The 18,641-nt window shown below is 46.1% G+C and overlaps 1 protein-coding gene across 6 annotated transcripts in view; it reads left to right on the top strand.

Moving 5' to 3' along the window:
• PROM1 (prominin 1) overlaps positions 1–18,641 on the top strand; it is a 121,828-nt gene that overhangs the window by 87,289 nt on the left and 15,898 nt on the right. For 3 of the 6 annotated variants that reach the window (XM_053402728.1, XM_053402724.1, XM_053402727.1), the window contains exons 12-18: positions 1,853–1,976; positions 3,295–3,398; positions 4,797–4,881; positions 9,238–9,384; positions 10,742–10,813; positions 11,644–11,736; positions 12,301–12,327. In XM_053402728.1, the coding sequence (XP_053258703.1) occupies positions 1,853–1,976; positions 3,295–3,398; positions 4,797–4,881; positions 9,238–9,384; positions 10,742–10,813; positions 11,644–11,736; positions 12,301–12,327 (652 nt within the window). The remainder of the gene's footprint in view (positions 1–1,852; positions 1,977–3,294; positions 3,399–4,796; positions 4,882–9,237; positions 9,385–10,741; positions 10,814–11,643; positions 11,737–12,300; positions 12,328–18,641) is intronic. The other 3 variants (XM_053402729.1, XM_053402725.1, XM_053402726.1) reach the window with 2 other exon arrangements.

Here is an 18,641-nt window from a genome sequence, read left to right as displayed (position 1 = left end):
AAAGAAAGAAAGAAAGAGAAATCCTCTTTTGCACCAATGTATGTTCTCAATATGGCGTGTGAGCTTTTGAATTCCTTCCTGAGGCAGGATATTAAATTATTTTAAAAATTAAAGGTCTTTTAAGCAAACACTGTTGATCCTTTAGAGACATAGCTGTCAACCATCCCTTATTTGGCGGGAAAGTCCCTTATCCCAACGCTCTGTCCCGCTGCTGTCCCTTATTGATGATGTCCCTTAAATTTCCCGGGTTTCAAAGGAAGCAGCTCCTCTCCCTCCCTCCCTGCCGGCCAGGGAGGAGGGAGGCTCCAACTGTGTTGCTTGGCTGCGTTGCTCACCGAATAAGGAGTCTAAGAACGACTGGGGGGTGGAGCTTGCATGCCTTGTGCCGATCAAATCGGCCGCGTTGCCTGGGGACTTGCCTTTGCTCAGCGCTTCCCAGCAGAGAGGTGATGGTGGTTTTCCTTGCTGCATCCCCTTTGCTGTGTTGCTGCGCTGTGGGAACCACCGCTTGAGGCTTGCTTTGGCTGCTGGCTGGGCTTTCTGCCTTTGGCTTGGAGGGGCTCAGAAGTTGAACATACCTGTGCTTGGAAAACCCCTTATTTTGGCTGCTGATCCCTTATTTTCGAGGTTGCTGGTCCCTTATTTTCAAATCTGTAAGTTGACAGCTATGTTTAGAGAGCTGACTGAATTCCTAAAAAGATGGTGAGAGAGCCCTCTGCAGTCTAATGGCATTAAAACATGAGCCTTTCTAAAATATCTGATCTTTATACAGAGCAATGGAGGATACGTTGGAGAAAGTTAGTGTGGGTTCATGTGTCACAAATGATATTGTTTAGATATGCATGCTGTTTATACAGACCTAAACATGTCACATGTAAATGTGACCAATATTTGCTTGCAGGTGCTTGTACCATACAGGTATGCTTGTCTGAGAACTCCAGGTGACTGCTCCATGTACACTTGGTGATAATTAGATGTGAAGAATTAGAAGAAAAAGGGGGGCAGAGATTAGAAAAAGCTCTATAGTGTCTGATCTGGCTAATTTCTTTAACAGAGGAAAGAATATTGAATCCTATTGCTGTGATGAAACCGCCTTTGGCAGCAAGCAACTATTTTTAAACCATCCTGGGAATTGAAGACTTCAAAAAAGCTAATGCTAATTAGGGTATAAAAGGAGTGTTTCACTGCAGTCTCTAAAGCAAACCTGTTTGAAGCAGGCGTTTCAAAATCCATCTGAAGTCTCAAAGGAGGAAATTGAAAAGTGGGTGGAAGAGAGAACTTTTAAGCTGTTACTCAAAGATTATTCTAATTTCCCCCCCCACCCCGAGGGGTCCACTTATGGGAAAGTACCAAGGCTGCAATCATAACCCCATTTACCTGGGATTAAGCCCCACTGAATTGAGTGGGACTTACTTCTCAGTAGACATGGCTAGAATTGCACTATAATGCTGTCATCTTCACTTGAAAGGACAGATTGTGCCGATTCCAACCCAAAGTCTGGAAGTTCTTGGTTCCTGTTACTTGAAAGCTACACTTGCCCCCAACGTTCTGATTTGCCTCCTTGTTTCCACAAATTCCCATCACAGTTGACACTCTTCCCCAAACTGGAATGGGTCTCTGTGTGTGACAGATACAACAAATACTTGCTCGTGTGAGCTTATATGACAGCAATCTTTGCTAGGAATGCTATGGTATAAATTTGTGTGCCGTGCTTGTTTTATTAAGAATCACTTTACTTGTCTTTGTTTTCCTTGTCACGATTCAGTAAGTTGATTTTAGTTGGTCCTTTTCAAATGGCTCTTAAACCAACTCATATGATGTATTATTATTTTTTCCCCTTGTTTTCTTTCAGTGGAGTTGGATTCAGTTTTCTTTTCTCCTGGGTTCTGATGCTAATAGTAGTGGTCACTTTCATTACGGGAGGAAATATGGAGAAGCTTGTTTGTGAACCATTTGAAGACAGGAGTTTATTCAAAGTAAGATTCCTCATATCAAGGCCATTAAGTGATCAACAACAATGAAAAAGCACACTGAAGTCAGTATTGCCTTAGATAGCATAACTTCAATGTTTACCTACACTAGATAATCATTTATATTTACATAGTGCTGTTTTTTGCTTAAAGCACTTCCTCTGCATCTTGTTATCCCATCAGCAGTGCTATAGGGTAAATTAGTAATATTAACACCCTGTTGCAGTTTGGTGAATGTACCTGAGTGTGTGTGTGTGTGTGTGTGTGTGTGTGTTGTTCCTAGCGGAGGTGAGATCTGAACTTGGACTTTCAGGTGCCTACTTCAGTCTCTTTATAGCACCCCTTAGTTGCTGTCAACTCAGAAGTTAGTCTCATTGAATTCAGGAGTTTACTCCCAGGTAAGTGGGTATAGGATTGTAGCCTCGTCATCTTATACCATCATCATAGTACAATCTGGTATAAGATGCTTCCTGTGTCCCTAATTGGTTTTTAATTGGCCTCAGTGCACATCTTAGTGACTATAATCTAGTCACTGTCAATTCTAGGTCACACTTAGGATACATGACAGTGAAGTCTGGGCTACAAAATAAATCTAGATTAATAACACATTCCAGAGGGGTTGTTATGGACCATGTCCAAAAATTGCATTGTTTAAAAGTGCCAGTACAGATCAAATGACAAGTTATAATTTTAAACGGGGCCAAACGAAACTGAATTTCAAAAGAAGTCTTCTTTCAGGTCAGCAGAGGACAGTTCAAAAATTACATTTCTCCAGATCTCCAAGTCCATTCTGTCATTTGTAGATCCTTTCCCAGTTTTTTCACGAAATTTTGGGGAAGCTCAACAGCAAAGAATAAATTTGACTTACCAGACTTTTCACCTAAGCTGAGGGTTTTCTCTTTCTTAAATTGTTAAATTTCCAAAGCAACATTAAAATGTGTCTCACTTGGGCATAGTTAAAGTCTTACTGGTCTCATGGCCTTCATATCATCTAAAACTTCTCATATCCTAAGACATTAATATTTTAATGAGTTCCTAATCAGTCTAAATTTGGTGATCAGATTATAGAAAAGGAGTGTGTTACCTATTTGCTTATAAAAGTTTGCAGCCTCAGGTGCTAAAACCAAACTCAAGATTGGTTTAAGTCTATAACCAATTAAGACATGAATAGATTGTGCATGATTTCTCTAACCTTAAGGTCCATGGTTTTTCTTGAAACCAAACTAGACTCAAGAAATCACATGAGATGCTTCAATGTTATATGAAAAGCTCTCAGAATTGCGATGTCGAGAAAAAGAACATTGGTTTTTTCGTTGTTTTCCAGGTTTTGGATACACCATATTTGCTGAATCAGCAGCTGAAATACTATCTTTCTGGAATCATTTTAAAAAATCCAAACATTGACTTGACATTTGAAAAAGTTTACAGGTAACTCTGCATGTATTATGATATAAACAAATGCAGCTATGGCTTATTTGAAATTTTGCACTGCTACACAATTGAAGCTCATTGACTAAACTGAGGTTTACATGTTTCAAAATGTCACTAAAACTGCCTTTTTCTGAGACCTCCTCTTTTTCTGTCTTGGGCTGCAACTCCCTTGCCATATCATTTATTCTGTTATCACCAGGTTGGGCACTGTTTTCCTTTTGGGAGAAGACAGAGGCAAAGTAGATATTGAGCAGTTCCACCATTTCTCTGTCACCCAATAGTATTTCTCTGTCTTCTCCACGCAGATTTACTTACTTGTTCTTCCTTCGACTTCAAACATACCGTATTTTTTGCTCTATAAGACTCACTTTTTCCCTCCTAAAAAGTAAGGGGAAATGTGTGTGCATCTTATAGAGCGAATGCAGGCTGCGCAGCTATCCCAGAAGCCAGAACAGCAAGAGGGATTGCTGCTTTCACTGCGCAGCGATCCCTCTTGCTGTTCTGGCTTCTGAGATTCAGAATATTTTTTTTCTTGTTTTCCTCCTCCAAAAACTAGGTGTGTCTTGTGGTCTGGTGTGTTTTATAGAGCGAAAAATACGGTAGACAAAAAGCCACCATTTTTATTATTTTTAACCTCTTTTTGCAAGTCTGGACTCGTTCTGAGCTTTAGCCCACCTGACCTCCCTGCAATTGTTGGCTACTTGTGTATTCTCCTCCTTCCTCATCTTCCATTTCTTATAGATGCCCCCCCTTTAAATCTCTGCTCTCTCTCTCACACACAAAAGGAAGAAAAATCAGCCAAGTACATATAAGTCAGAGGAGTATATCAATAATAAAAATAGATTTATTGCCGAATCTGATTTCCTCATATTATTTCAATATAAATTAGTAGGACTCCTCCAGGTTTAGATGGGAATCAGCAAGGACAGAAAAATTGGGGAGGCGGGAGTCTGTAGTGGACTGAAAGGAAGTCTAAGAAAATTCTAGTTTTTCCCATAATGACTGCTTCAATGCTTTTTTAAAAAAAATATGTTGATTTTTTTTAAAAAAAACTCTTTTTGTGCCCCTGCTTTGCTGGTGCCCTAAGCACATGCATAGACTGCCTCTTAGGTAATCCAGTGCCGCTGGCAGACCTCCACAACATATTGCAAACTGATTAACTCCTTTCTGTTTCAAAAGAGGTGGTATATGGGTTTTCCAGGGAGGTCTGGTGGGGGAAGTTTGCGAAACACAAGTTTTCCTCAGCCCCCGGAAAATAGTTCTCAAGGACACTATTATTTCTCACAAGTGCATTTGGATATCTGGCATACTTATCTAAAAAGGGGGATTTTTGATGGCCAATGTTGCCAGCTATTTTTGTTCACCTGTTGGTGTTTATTTTACATGTATCTTTAGTGATTGCAAGGAAAACAAAGGCCTTTATACTACCCTGCGCCTGGAAAACCTTTTCAACATCCATGAACTTCTGAATGTTAGCATGGTAAGTTAATATCGGTTGTGAGCATAAGGCAAAGGTAAAGGGACCGCTGACCATTAGGTCCAGTCGTGGTCGACTCTGGGGTTGCGGCGCTCATCTCGCTTTATTGGCCGAGGGAGCCGGCGTACAGCTCATGTGGCCAGCATGACTAAGCCGCTTCTGGCGAACCAGAGCAGCGCACGGAAATGCCGTTTACCTTCCCGCCGGAGCGGTACCTATTTATCTACTTGCACTTTGACGTGCTTTCAAACTGCTAGGTTGGCAGGAGCAGGGACCGAGCAACGGGAGCTCACCCCGTCACGGGGATTCGAACCACCGACCTTCTGATTGGCAAGCCCTAGGCTCTGTAGTTTAGACTACAGTGCCACCCGTGTCCCGGTTGTGAGCATAACCTAAAATATAATGGGTACTTTAGTGCTGAATGTCTGCAATCTTCTTTTAAAAATAAATAACTTATGTCTTACCTGGATTTAGTTTATATGTTCAGCCCGACCGCCCATCCATGCCCCAGCTGACATGTTACTTTAGCTGACCCTCCGGTTGAGCTGAGTGCCATTTGCATATTGATGAAAAATCAGCCCAAGCCAGCAGATATGGGGCAGGAAACCTCTTTTAGCCCAAGGCCTTCCTTCCTTCCTGGACAGCATTCCAGGGGCTGCAAGCCTGTAGAACAGCCTTTCTCAACCTGTGGGTCCCCAGTTGTTGTTGGACTACAACTCCCATCACCCCTAGCTAGCAAGCAAGGCCAGAGCTCAGGGATGATGGGAGCTGTAGTCCAACAACATTTGGGGACCCACAGGTTGAGAACCACTGCTGTAGAAGATGTGGCCAGAGCCCAAGCGGGTGGGTCAATGGATGTGACTGTTAGAGACTTCCGGGGTGGCGCCATCGGCAATGGCGGACTCCCTCTGAATCGGAGGGACAAGCTCCGCGTGAAACGGGTCCTTTCCGCTACGGCGAAGCGGGGACCCTTAAAAAAATCACAGGCGGATGAAGCCTGTGACCATGGGACTCGGCTGGCACCCTTAGCGCCCCCCCCAACCTGCAAAGGAACCCACAAATGGGCTCTGATGCAAAGAGGGGGAAGCGGCGCGGTGCTGTGAGTCAACTGCTCTTTCCGCGGAGCGAAGCCGCATAGCCGTTGCCGGAGAGCGCTGCCTTCTTCTTGGGACAATTTGGCTTATAAAAATAATCACCGTGAGTACCTAAACCTTGGAAAATTGGACTTTAAATAAGGAATTGGGAACAGAAAGGAATTGGACTTTAAATTTATTACAATTTGGTACTGAAACGGGAAGGTCTAAACAGGAAGTCAGCCTTCCGTTTCCCTGTAGACTGAACAAAGCAAAGACAAAGCAAACTAGAGCTTCGAAAATCACCATTAAAGGAGTGGATTTCATAATCTAAATAGCTGAACCCCCCCTTCGGCAGGAGAAGGGGGAGCTTTCTTTGGACTGTTTTAACCAGCAGAATTAAGTTTAAAGTAAAGTAATTTTCCACTGTCCTGACCCTGGAGCGGGGTGTCAGGACTGACGTTTGAAGCTCATTGACCAGAGACAGAAGTCTTTTGACAGATGTTTAAAAAAGAGAAACATTGTGATTCCACTGTTACCTTTTGCATTTTAAAGTAACAATTATTGACAAAGTATCTTAAAAAAAAAAGAAAGAAACTTTGGGGTTGGATTTGCAACAGAAGTTTTCCCCCTAGAGGGAGACTGTGAAATTGTAACTAATCCTAGGGAGTTTCCAGCCGTTACAGTATAACCCGTGGGAATTGACTGGTGACCTTGAAGGACAATGCATTCAGAAGCGCTGTTGTGTGCCTTTTACAAAACAAATGCTTTACTGGAAGAACTACATGAGAGAATGAATTTGATGACTGATTTGGTTGGAAATCTTAAGCAGACAGCCGGAAATTTTGGACAGGCAGTAGGAAAAAGTATGGAGCCTACCCAGGAATTAAACCAGGAGGGTGCCCTGACAGAACAGATGAAAGAAGAGGACGCTGTTGAATTTTGGGAGCCAGAGATGGAGGAAGTTGCGGCCCTGCAGGAACATGAGCCTTTCGATTTGACAATTGATCTTTGGAAAAATCAGACTCGGAAAGATAAAGCCTGGACTGGTTTGGAAATGGGGGGTTGGATTGACCCCACTGAGCAGGGATGTATGGACTTTCCGAGTCTGGCAATAGGCCGTGAGAGGGTTGGAGATATGGGGGCTCTAAATTTTGGAGGGATTTTGAAACATGTTTTCAAGTACTACATGGAGTTCAGCCTGGACTGTGGAAAAGGGACTGATTGGTTGAAAAAGGACAAAAGCACTATTAAGTTGGAGTTCACACGAGTGAAAGGAGAATATGAAGGAAAATTGTGGAAGGGACATGGAAGAGACTTAAGGGCCTCGGATATAAGATTACCAGGTTAATGTGCTAGTTCAATGGGATTAAATGGACTGACAAACCCGGTACCAGGAGGAAGGGACGCTGGATGAAAATTGGATTGTTTTATTTTTTCTTCTTTGTTACTAGGACTGTTTTATATAATTGATGAATGTTAGAAGGATGTTTGAAATGAAATTGCTTGGCTTTAGTACAAAGGTTTAAAAGATTAGGAAACAATACAATGGCTATGAGAAGTTAGTTAAAATAAGATTTAAGTTTTGAATTTTAAAGCTTTTTATAAGTTAATGAGGAAAATAGATTAAGGTAATGTAATGAAAGATTAGATTAAATAAAGTGGGGAAGGATTTGCTGAATTAACAATCTGAATTGGAATACAGGAAAGGGAGGGGTGAGGAGGTCCGGGAAATAAGCAAATGAAAGTTAAGTAAGGAAAGGTGGAATTGTTTTTAACTATTTTTATTTTGTATTTTGTATTTTTCTTTTTTCTTTTTGTATTTTGTAATATTTTGAAAACTTCAATAAATATTTAATAAAAAAAAAGGATGTGACTTTTACTTCTGTGCAGCACTTAGTACACTTCAGGACAAACAATGGAACATCAGTCCAAGGGCACATTCCAGCCAGGCAAAATCACTCAGAGGTTCAGAGGTGTGGGCTAGGGAGGCCAGAGACAGACCCGAAGGCTCGCAGGAGAGGTTCCCTACTAGAGGACCTCTAGAGCAGGGGTCAGCAAACTTTTTCAGCAGGGGGCCGGTCCACTGTCCCTCAGACCTTGGGGGCGGACGGCGGACTATATTTTGAAAAAAAAATATGAAATATATGAATTTCCTATGCCCCACAAATAACCCAGAGATGCATTTTAAATAAAAGGAGACATTCTACTCATGTAAAAACATGCTAATTCCCAGACCATCCGTCGGCCAGATTTAGAAGGCGATTGGGCCGGATACGGCCTCCGGGCCTTAGTTTGCCTACCCATACTCTAAAAAGGTAAAGGGACCCCTGACCATTAGGTCCAGTCGTGGCTGACTCTGGGGTTGGGGCGCTCATCTCGCTTTATTGGCCGAGGGAGCCGGCATACAGCCGGTGAACCAGAGCAGCGCACGGAAACGCTGTTTACCTTCCTGCCGGTACCTATGTACTTGCACTACTAGCGGTATCTACTTGCACTGGTGTGCTTTTGAACTGCTTTTTTGTCTGGATGAGGCAGTGGATGAATTTTGTCTGGATGAGGCAGTACTTCATAGCTTGTAGAGGAGAATACATTTTTACATACAGTAAAGAAATATTTGTTAATAGAAAAGAAGCGTAACAGAAGGCCTAGCACAGCGCTTTCCTGCAGGAATAATTTAAAAATAATATAAAATGAAATGATGCAGAAAAAAAATATTTCCTATCTGCAGTCTCAAGTGGTGCTATTCTGTTTATTCATTTCGGAATGTTTTGTCCTGTCTTTCTTCTATGAAACACTCAAGGCAGTTAAAAAAATTGATAGAACAGAAAATGACAAACAATAACTTTACCACACTAAAACAAAAAAAAAAAAATTCTTTCCAGTAGCACCTTAAAGACCAACTAAGTTAGTTCTTGGTATGAGCTTTCGTGTGCATGCACACTTCTTCAGATACATTCTGAATCTGAATCTGAATTCAGAATGTATCTGAAGAATATATATGTATGTATCTGAAGAAGTGTGCATGCACACGAAAGCTCATACCAAGAACTAACTTAGTTGGTCTTTAAGGTGCTACTGGAAAGAAAAAAATTTTTTTGTTTTGACTATGGCAGACCAACACGGCTACCTTTCTGTGACTTTACCACACTAGTTCTGCTGCGTGTCAAGATGAAAGCTGTGTGTGTCTCAAATGGGAAGCTGGCAGTAGGAATTGTTGCACTTGCTGTTGTAAATGTTCTAACGTTTGGTGAGAGCTGCTTCCTCCTGCTTTTGTCTCCTATAGTATGCAGAAGATGTATCACTGAAAATCAAGCATATTAATATAAATCTAAGCAATATAGTTTTGCTTGATGAGAGGGGAAAGGAGAATTTGATGAATTTCAGTTCCTCGGGAATAAATGAGATAAACTTTGCAGCATATCTGTCAGAGGTAAGACAATGAGGAGGTAACTTCTGTTTTCATGTGGTGTAGAGAGTTTTATTTCCCAACCCCCCCACCCCAGTAAATATAGGTATTTGACACCAAGGCATGCCTTTTAAAGATATAAGCTCTCGCCTGTATATACTCATCTCAAACTGCAATGAAATCACCATAAACCTTTGAAGCAATTGATTTAAGCTCTGTGTACTAGTGCTCCCTAGTGTGGCTTGAGAGAATGACTGGTGCACCATGAGAAATAAATTCAGTATTGAATACACCTATTGGGCTTTGGGTGTGCACCTTTTAGCCACCTGCAAAGTCACATCTCTCTCACATTGGGAGACCAAAACTTCATGCCCTCTGAGGGGGTCAGCCACTGTGTATTTGCTGTGCAAGATGTTGTGTGCTTTCTTTCAGCCTTTTCAGTTGTAAGACTCAAGTGTGCCCCAATTTTAATTCAGAACAACAATATTGCTCAACTACCAGAAGCCTAACAGTCCTCATTCTCTCAGTGCTACAAAGCGTGTTCTCCTTCGTGGAGAGCACGTGTTGCAGTGGGGGCCGCCAGGACACTCCAAAGTTATGGGGCGGGCTAATTGATCGTTGGCCACTGATCCGATTTGGCTTCCCTTGTTGTTGGGAAGAAGTTAATGTTGCCATTTGTTGATTGACAGCCAGAAATGCTAAAACTCCTTGCACGAGGCGTAGAGCTTCCTCTTTTCGACCGTGCATCGGATTGCCCGTCCCTCCCTCCCTAGAATAGGGTTGTTCGCTTTGACCTTGCTATGCCTGTCATGGGGTCATTTGCTTTGGAGCACGGGCCTGGTAGGAATTTTGTCCATCTGGCTGATTGGCTGGGGCCATTTGGTTTTTGCCTACTGCGTAGCAAATCGTCACAACTTGTAAGGTTGCGGTTAGGCATTGGTTTATGGTTTGGTTGGTTGAGGGGCATGGATTGGCTGTGCCTTCCCCTCTAATGCTGCTGCTGCAAGGGATTCCGTTAAAGGAATTGGGGGCTAACTATTGCTTGTCCACTCTGTCAAGGGGGCTCGGGCCATAGCAATGAGCTCCTGGCTGCATTTGGGGTGGGCTGAGGGCAGGTTCCCTGCTCCGTCGCTACCCCCCGGGTGTACTCCCCTTTTCTGACTTTCGCATCGTGCGGAATGTCAGTCTGTCCCCCATGGTGGGGGCAGATAGTCGCAACCAATACCTAAGCAAGCACTCACATTTTTGTATTTTAATAAAGTTGTGGCCAAAATTATGCCAAAAATCTTAAACAAAAAATTCTGTGTGATGTGTGAGTTATTGGGGTGGCCCTGGGGACCTCGACACACAATGATCTGACTTTTGCTTCTGTCTCGTGCAGATCAATAAGAGTGTTACCAAAGTGGATCTCTTGTCCTTTGCTAATGATTTGGAAGCACGAGCAGACCAATTGGTGAGTTTTGATTTGATTGACATAAAACGGTAACGAGAACGTGTTTATTCTGAATGGACTCTTAAGTATTCCACTTTCTGTTGTTGAGGTGCGGCTGTAAATGGAAGAATATATTTTTAAAGTAGATATCTGCTTAGCCAAGCTTACATAAAGCATTCTGATGACTTCCCTGGAAGACAGGATTAATACAAGATGCTGTGTATGTCCTTACAGTGGGCCATATGAGCTAGCGAAGTAGAATGCCTGCGAAAGCAGAACTTGGGTGAATTTATCTGTACTTTATTTGGCATAAAAATAATTGCTGGCAGTGGGCATTAACCTGAGTCAGCTTTGCATGTTCCACCTGGCCAGTGTTGCTAACATGAGGCATAACATCTTCCTGCTTGGCACTCAAAGAGAGATCTCCCTTCAACAACTCATCCAGGAAAAAGGGGCAGGAAGCGTACATTTGCTTCCAATAAGTATTTGTCCATAATTAAATATCTCAGTGGAGGGCGCCATTACACCTTTTGGTCTACTGGAAAAATAATTGTCTTAAACGAAAATGTATTTATCCCAATAACTGAATAAAAATTAAAGTTTACCAGAACATATTTTTCAATATTTGAACTTCGGGTTTTTTTCAGTATTGCAAAGAGAAACAGCCATGTGGCGAAAGCATCTAAATAACAACTCATAAGAATTGGTAGAAGGGCGTATATTTTCTTAGAACTTTAATGGCATTTTGCTGTTTCTGACACAGAATGAGAAATGACTCACTTCTTTGGAAAAGAAGACTTATTTATCTAGAATTGTAAGCTGTTTAGTAACTTGTTTGTTTGTCTTTGCAGCCTAAAGGAGCATTAGAAAATGCATTAAAAGGACATGCAAATAGTATTCGCGTGATACATAACCAACAAGTTGTTCCATTGGAGCAGGCAATGGTAAAAAAACAAAACTTTGCAGTTATTGGGCTAGGACATGATTGGGAAAGTGTATTCAGCAAGCTACAAATCAGTTTGGGATGTCAGTCAAGACTCACTCCATTCATGCAATTTCTAGACTTTACACAAGGATGTTTCTTGTACAAATATTTTCTGGAGGAAAGTTTTAGTGTCCTTTTTTGTGCGTAAGCTAAACTATGGTTTTTATGTCTAGTGCACTCCCCTCTTATTCCCTGGCACAGCTATGAGGAAGAAATCTGAAGCTTTCTCTCCCATTTCTGCTTTTAAAACTAAGCAGAGTTTCTTTTGACATCCAGCATACAAGTTGTTTAAAGCTGAGTTGAGCCGGGGAGGGGCCAGTTGTGGCATTTCATATCTTTCTACACGTTAGGCTATAATTTGGCTTTTCTTGTGATTTTACTGCTGCTTCGTGATGCTATCTTTTGTTTTGAAATAATTTCCTTGCTGAAAAGTACTTGTGTTCTTGTTTGCTTGTTTCCTCCCTCCCCCTCTCTCTTCTAATTAACTCTTAATCATTCTCAATATTTCTTTTTCCAAAAACTGACTGTCAAGAAATATGTTAGAGCTAGGGTAAGTGCTTTTCCTTTCTTACACTGCGAGTGGGGTCTTTAGACACATTTCAGATCAGGGACTCCACATTCCGCCTCAGTGTGATACTTTTTTCAACCTGATGATGTTATACACTACAGAGAAACCTAAGCAAAAAACCAGAACAGTGGAGACAGGGAGAGTGAAATATACTCAGAGTCGCAAAGTGATTTCATGCTCTTTATTCAGCTCATAGTGGTGAGGAGGAATGAATGAAAGTCCCCTCAAAGTATCTGCTTTATATACATTATTTACACAATGGGCTGCACATGATTGGCTAATTCCGGAATTCTACTGTAAGCCAATCAGGTTGTGGATTCACTTCTATCTGGAGCATGATTGGGTAGTTCCTGCCAACCAATCATACTGCTGCATTGTTCTAGGACCAATCAGACTGCTGCATTCTGAATCCTATTGTTCTAGGACCAATCAGACTGCTGCCTTTTGGATCCTATTGTTCTAGGACCAATCAGACTGCTGCAGTTTGGATCCTATTCAACTCAGTACATAACACCCCTCCCCTCTAAGTTCCAGTCCTGCCCGGGAGGTCGCATTCATAGTCCTCGAGGTACGCTGGCGGCCTACGTGTGCGTTGCGGCCTGGGGTGTTCCCTGGTCCGGGGTTCAGGTTCTGGCTCGTGTTCCAAGGATGCTGGCTGTGATGGGGCTATTTGGTCTGGCGCAACCGGCTCGCTCAGTCGTGGTTCTGGTTCTGGTGTCCTTTCGGCCTCGCAGGTCCTCTCTGTATTTACTGATTCTGCCTCTCCTGCTGGCCCCTCGTGCTCTATGGGCCTCACTGCCCCTCTGTTCCCTTGGGACTCCTCTGACCTTTCCTCCTCCTGGTTTTCTCCCGGGAATCGTCGCCGTATCTGGTCGCAGTGGCGGCGCCAGCATTGCCCCCCATCTGTTAGCACCTCGTACGACACGGGGCCAGTGACCCTGGTGACTGTGGCGGGTACCCATGCTGGGCCTGCCCCAAAATTCTTTGCGTACACTGGGTCCTGGGCCTCGAAGGTCCGGGGGTTCCTGCCTTCCCCCACCACTACCTCATCCTGAGCTCTATCGGGGTGAATGCGGTCCAATCTGATTGCAAGGCGCCGACCCATTAGTAGTTCAGCGGGGCTCCGGCCAGTTGTTGAGCTGGGGGTGCTGTGCTGTGCTAGAAGGAATGTGGCAAGGCGGTACTCCCAATCCCCTTGCGTCATGCGGCGAAGGGTGTCCTTGGTGGTCCGCACCATGCGTTCTGCTTGGCCATTGGTGGCAGGATGGAATGGCGCCGAACGGATGTGGCGGATGGCGTTCTGCGCTGTGAAGGTTTGGAATTCTCCTGACGTAAATGCAGTCCCGTTGTCTGAGACGAGAGTGTCAGGGAGCCCGTGGGTTGCAAACAGCCTGCGTAGTACCCGGATGGCTGCGGACGTAGAAGTGGACGGTACCAGTGCGACTTCCAGCCATTTGGTGTAGGAGTCCACCACTATGAAGAATGTTTTCCCCTGAAAGGGGCCAGCGAAGTCCACATGCAGGCGTGACCATGGTGCTCGGGCGGACTCCCAGGACTGGACTGGGGCCCTTGGGGGATCTGGGCGGGATTCTTGGCAGGCCTGGCAGTGTTTGACCCAGGCCTCTATCTCTCCGTCGATCCCCGGCCACCACACATAACTCCTGGCAAGGGCCTTCATTCTTACTACCCCTGGGTGTGTCTCGTGTAGGGCTGTGAGGACCCTTTTGCGGAGGGGCTGGGGAACAACGACCCTGCTTCCCCATAACAGGCACCCCTTGTGGGCCGACAGTTCATGTTTGCGGGTTGTGTAGCCGGCGAATTCTGGCCCGGGGCTGCTGCTGGGCCATCCCCTCCACACCCAGTCCAGGACCCGGGAGATGACCCTATCTTTCTTGGAATGGTGTGCAACTTCTTGTGCCTGAATGGGGCGGTCGGGAAGCAGCTCCAGGCTCATAACCTCTTGTGCAGGTGCTGGGTCGGGGCCTGTTTCCGGTAGTGGTAGCCTGCTGAGGGCATCCGCATGGCCCATCGCCTTCCCCGGACGGTGAATCAGTGCATACTGGTAGCTGGCAAGGAAAATTGACCACCTGAGGACGCGAGGAGACAGCACTTGGGGGGTCTGCTTTTCAGGGGCAAATAAGCCAAGCAACGGCTTGTGGTCAGTCACCACGGTGAAGGGCCGCCCGTACAAGAAATCATGGAATTTTTTTACTCCCTTCACGATTGCCAGTCCCTCCTTGTCGATTTGCGAGTAGTTCCGCTCGGTTGCGTTGAGTGTCTGGGAAAAGTATGCCACCGGTACCTCTCTTCCATCCGGGAGTTGGTGTCCCAGGACAGCGCCAATTCCATAGGGCGAGGCATCGCATGCTAGCACCACCGGCAGCCTCTCATCGAAGTGTGCCAAGACCGAGTTTGAGACAAGCAAGTCCTTGACTGCCTGGAATGCGGCCTCCTGGCGCTGGCCCCACACCCAAGGGGCCCGCTTGTCCAGGAGTCTGTGTAGGGGCTCTGCTACCGCCGCCTTGTGGGGAAGGAAGGAATGGTAAAAGTTCAATAGTCCCAAGAAGGCCTGAAGTTCAGTCTTGTTCTTGGGCGCTGGGGCATCACAAATGGCCCGTACCTTGTCCCCAGTCGGGTGGACCCCTTCTGCGTCCACCATAAATCCCAGAAAGTCCACCTGAGGCACTCCTAGTAGACATTTTTCCCGCTTCACCTTGAGACCCGCCGTCTGGAAACGGTGCAGAACGGTGCGGAGGCGGTCCTCCAACTCCTCTGGTGTGGGCCCGGCAATCAACACATCATCGAAGAAGGGGGTGACGCCAGGAATCCCTTTAAGTAGAGAGTCCATTAGATTCTGGAATATGCCTGGTGCCACGCTGACACCGAATTGCAGCCGCTTTACCCTGAATGCTCCTCTGTGCGTCACAATCGTCTGTGCCTCTGCTGTGGCCTCATCTACTGGCAGCTGTTGATATGCTTGGGCCAAGTCCAGCTTGCCAAAAATTTTCGACCCAGCCAGGGTGGCAAGAACATGGCTGACCACTGGCACTGGGTATGCATGGGCCGTGAGGGCCTTGTTTATGGTACATTTGTAGTCTGCGCAGATGCGGACTGAACCATTAGGCTTGACGGGCGTGACGATTGGGGTTTCCCAGGGGGCATTAGGCACCGGCTCCAGCACTCCTTGCTTCACGAGCCGGTCCAATTCCTCGTCTATACGAGGTTTCAGGGCGAACGGGACCCGGCGGGCCTTGAGCCTGACCGGTCGTACTGCGGGGTCAAGCTGTAGAGCAATGGGGGGGCCCGTATACTGTCCCAATTTCCCATCGAAAACCCCCGGAAATTCCTTGCATATGGCGTCCACGTCCACTTGTAAGCTAGTGTGGTTCACCCCGGTGACGGCTAGCCCCAGTGGTCCAAACCATGCTAATCCCAGTAAGCTAATGTAGGGGCCCTTGACCACAAGCAAGTCCAGTTGCCGCGTCCGCCCTCGGTATTGCACCCTGAAGGTCCCCACCCCCATTGTGGGGACCTTACGTTTTTGGAAGTCCCGGAGGGTGAATGGGGCCGGCCTGAGTTTGGGACCCCCAGTAGGACACAGTTTCCTTAAGGTCCTTGCCGAGATTATGGATAGAGTTGAACCCGTGTCAAGCTCCATGCGGCATGGGGCCCCCTCTATCTGTACGTCAACATAAATTTTCTCTACGTTGGGGTGGGGCAACTGGTATACCTGGAAGTCTGTGAGCTCTGTCGAGTTGCCTTGGTGCGTTGGGCCCCGGGACCTGGGGCTCTTGGATTGGTCATCTGATGCCTGGCGTCGGGTGGGCCGAGCCCGACACACCCGGGCGATGTGTCCCAATTTTCTGCACTGCCTGCACTCTGCGTTGCGGAAACGGCAGGTCCTCCTCTCGTGACTTTCTCCACAGCTTGCGCAGTTCCCTCCTCGTCGAGGCAGCTGTGGTATGTGGGCTGCTTGAGTGCGCTGCTGTACTCGGTGCACCTCCTCCCTGTCGGATCCTGAGTCATCGGTGAGGTCTTCGTGGTGGACCCTCGGTTGGGACGGCTGGCTCGGCCGTGCCTCTTGCGTCGACCTCTCGGCAGCTTCCGTTGCCAGGGCCTCCTCCAGAGCGACCTGGAACGTTAGGTCCTTCTTAGCGTAGAGGCGTCGTTGCAGCTTCTCATCCTTCAGGCCACCGACGAGGCGGTCACGAAGCATGTTCTCCAGCTCTGAGAAGTTGCAGAACCGGGCGGCTTGGCGGAGAGAGGTCACAAACCCAGTTATGGTTTCCCCAGGGGCTTGCCGCTTTGCGTAGAAGGCATTTCGACGAGCCACCACTGAGGGCTGCGGCGAAAAGTGCCCCTTCAGCTGTTCCATTATTGTTTTGTATGGAACAGTAGCGACGTCTTCAGGCGCAAGGAGGGCCCGGGCAATTTCAAACGTCTCCTCTCCGCAGACGCTGAAGAATATCGCCCTCTTCTTGGCGTCTTCTTCGTCGATGACCCCTTTGGCTTCTAGGAGGAAGGTGAAACGGGAGGCGTACGCTTCCCAGTCTCCAGATGCTGGGTTGAATGGCGAGAAGCTGTTGTCGGTTGCCATTCTGAGTTCCTTGTGTCCCGGAGCTGAAGCCTGGATACACGGTGCGAGGCAGCGGTGCGGCAGGTGGCGGTGCTGCGGTGCTGTGTGTGGCAGTCAGCTCAGCGGGATCCCACCTTCGTCGCCAGTGAAATATACTCAGAGTCGCAAAGTGATTTCATGCTCTTTATTCAGCTCATAGTGGTGAGGAGGAATGAATGAAAGTCCCCTCAAAGTATCTGCTTTATATACATTATTTACACAATGGGCTGCACATGATTGGCTAATTCCGGAATTCTACTGTAAGCCAATCAGGTTGTGGATTCACTTCTATCTGGAGCATGATTGGGTAGTTCCTGCCAACCAATCATACTGCTGCATTGTTCTAGGACCAATCAGACTGCTGCATTCTGAATCCTATTGTTCTAGGACCAATCAGACTGCTGCCTTTTGGATCCTATTGTTCTAGGACCAATCAGACTGCTGCAGTTTGGATCCTATTCAACTCAGTACATAACAGAGAGTAAAAGACAGCAGTACACTTGGTTGTAGACAGGTGCTGGTCCTTGCATATGGGTCCATAATAACATCTTGCAGCTGCTCTGTTAAATGCATATGGCATGTTACAAGCCAACATCATAATACAAAGCTGTAAAGGTAAAGGGATCCCTGACCATTAGGTCCAGTTGTGGCAGACTCTAGGGTTGCGGCACTCATCTCGCTTTATTGGCCGAGGGAGCCAGCGTACAGCTTCCGGGTCATGTGGCCAGCATGACTAAGCCGCTTCTGGCGAACTAGAACAGCGCACGGAAACGCCGTTTACCTTCCCGCTGGAGCGGTACCTATTTATTTACTTGCACTTTGACGTGCTTTTGAACTGCTAGGTTAGCAGGAGCAGGGACCGAGCAACAGGCGCTCACCCCATCATGGGGATTCGAACCGCCGACCTTCTGATCGGCAAGCCGTAGGCTCTGTGGTTTAACCCACAGTGCCACCCGCATCCCTGGATGTAATTACATGTTCCAATAAATAAAAGTTGGGTTGGGTGTAATTACATGTTCTAATAAATTAGGGCTGACTCCATAAACACCAGCCCAGTCCAAGTTTCTCCCCTTCCCCTCAACATGTTGTACAAGTTACAAGATGTACAATATGTTTTGGGACTACAACTCCCATCATCCCTAGCTAACAGGACCAGTGGTCAGGGATGATGGGAACTGTAGTCTCAAAACATCTGGAGGGCCAAGTTTGCCCATGCCTGCATTCATGTCACTAGGTTATGTTTCGTCACCAGTGACAGCCCATGACATGGAGCAGGCACTGTGGAAACTCATAGGGTGTTGATATTGGGCAGCCCATCGTTCTCATGACATGTAATTCTGACCTTGAACTTGAACTTGGAAAGCCTAGATTTAAATTGGTGTGGCATCCGTGACACTGAGTGACCTTTCCCATAGAGATCCTGAAGTGTGCATGTAATCTTAACCATGGACACCTGTCCACACTGCAGAGTCATGGAATTGTAGGACCACCGAGAGAAGGGATGAGGAAACTTGTGATCTTCATGTGTTGTTGACTACAATGTCTACCATTGGCTGTTGGTCTTTCTGGCTAGGGCGGGTGGAAATTGCAGTTTGATAATACCCGCAAGTCCAGAGATTAGCAGCCCCTGGCTTAGAGCTTTGCAGTCTATAAAATGGGAGGGAGAGTGGTTTCTTAATTT

This window comes from Podarcis raffonei, chromosome 9 (genome assembly GCF_027172205.1).
Source record: "Podarcis raffonei isolate rPodRaf1 chromosome 9, rPodRaf1.pri, whole genome shotgun sequence".
Lineage (NCBI taxonomy): Eukaryota > Metazoa > Chordata > Lepidosauria > Squamata > Lacertidae > Podarcis > Podarcis raffonei.
Note: the sequence above shows the minus strand (reverse complement) of the source record. Positions and strands in the feature narration are given on the sequence as shown.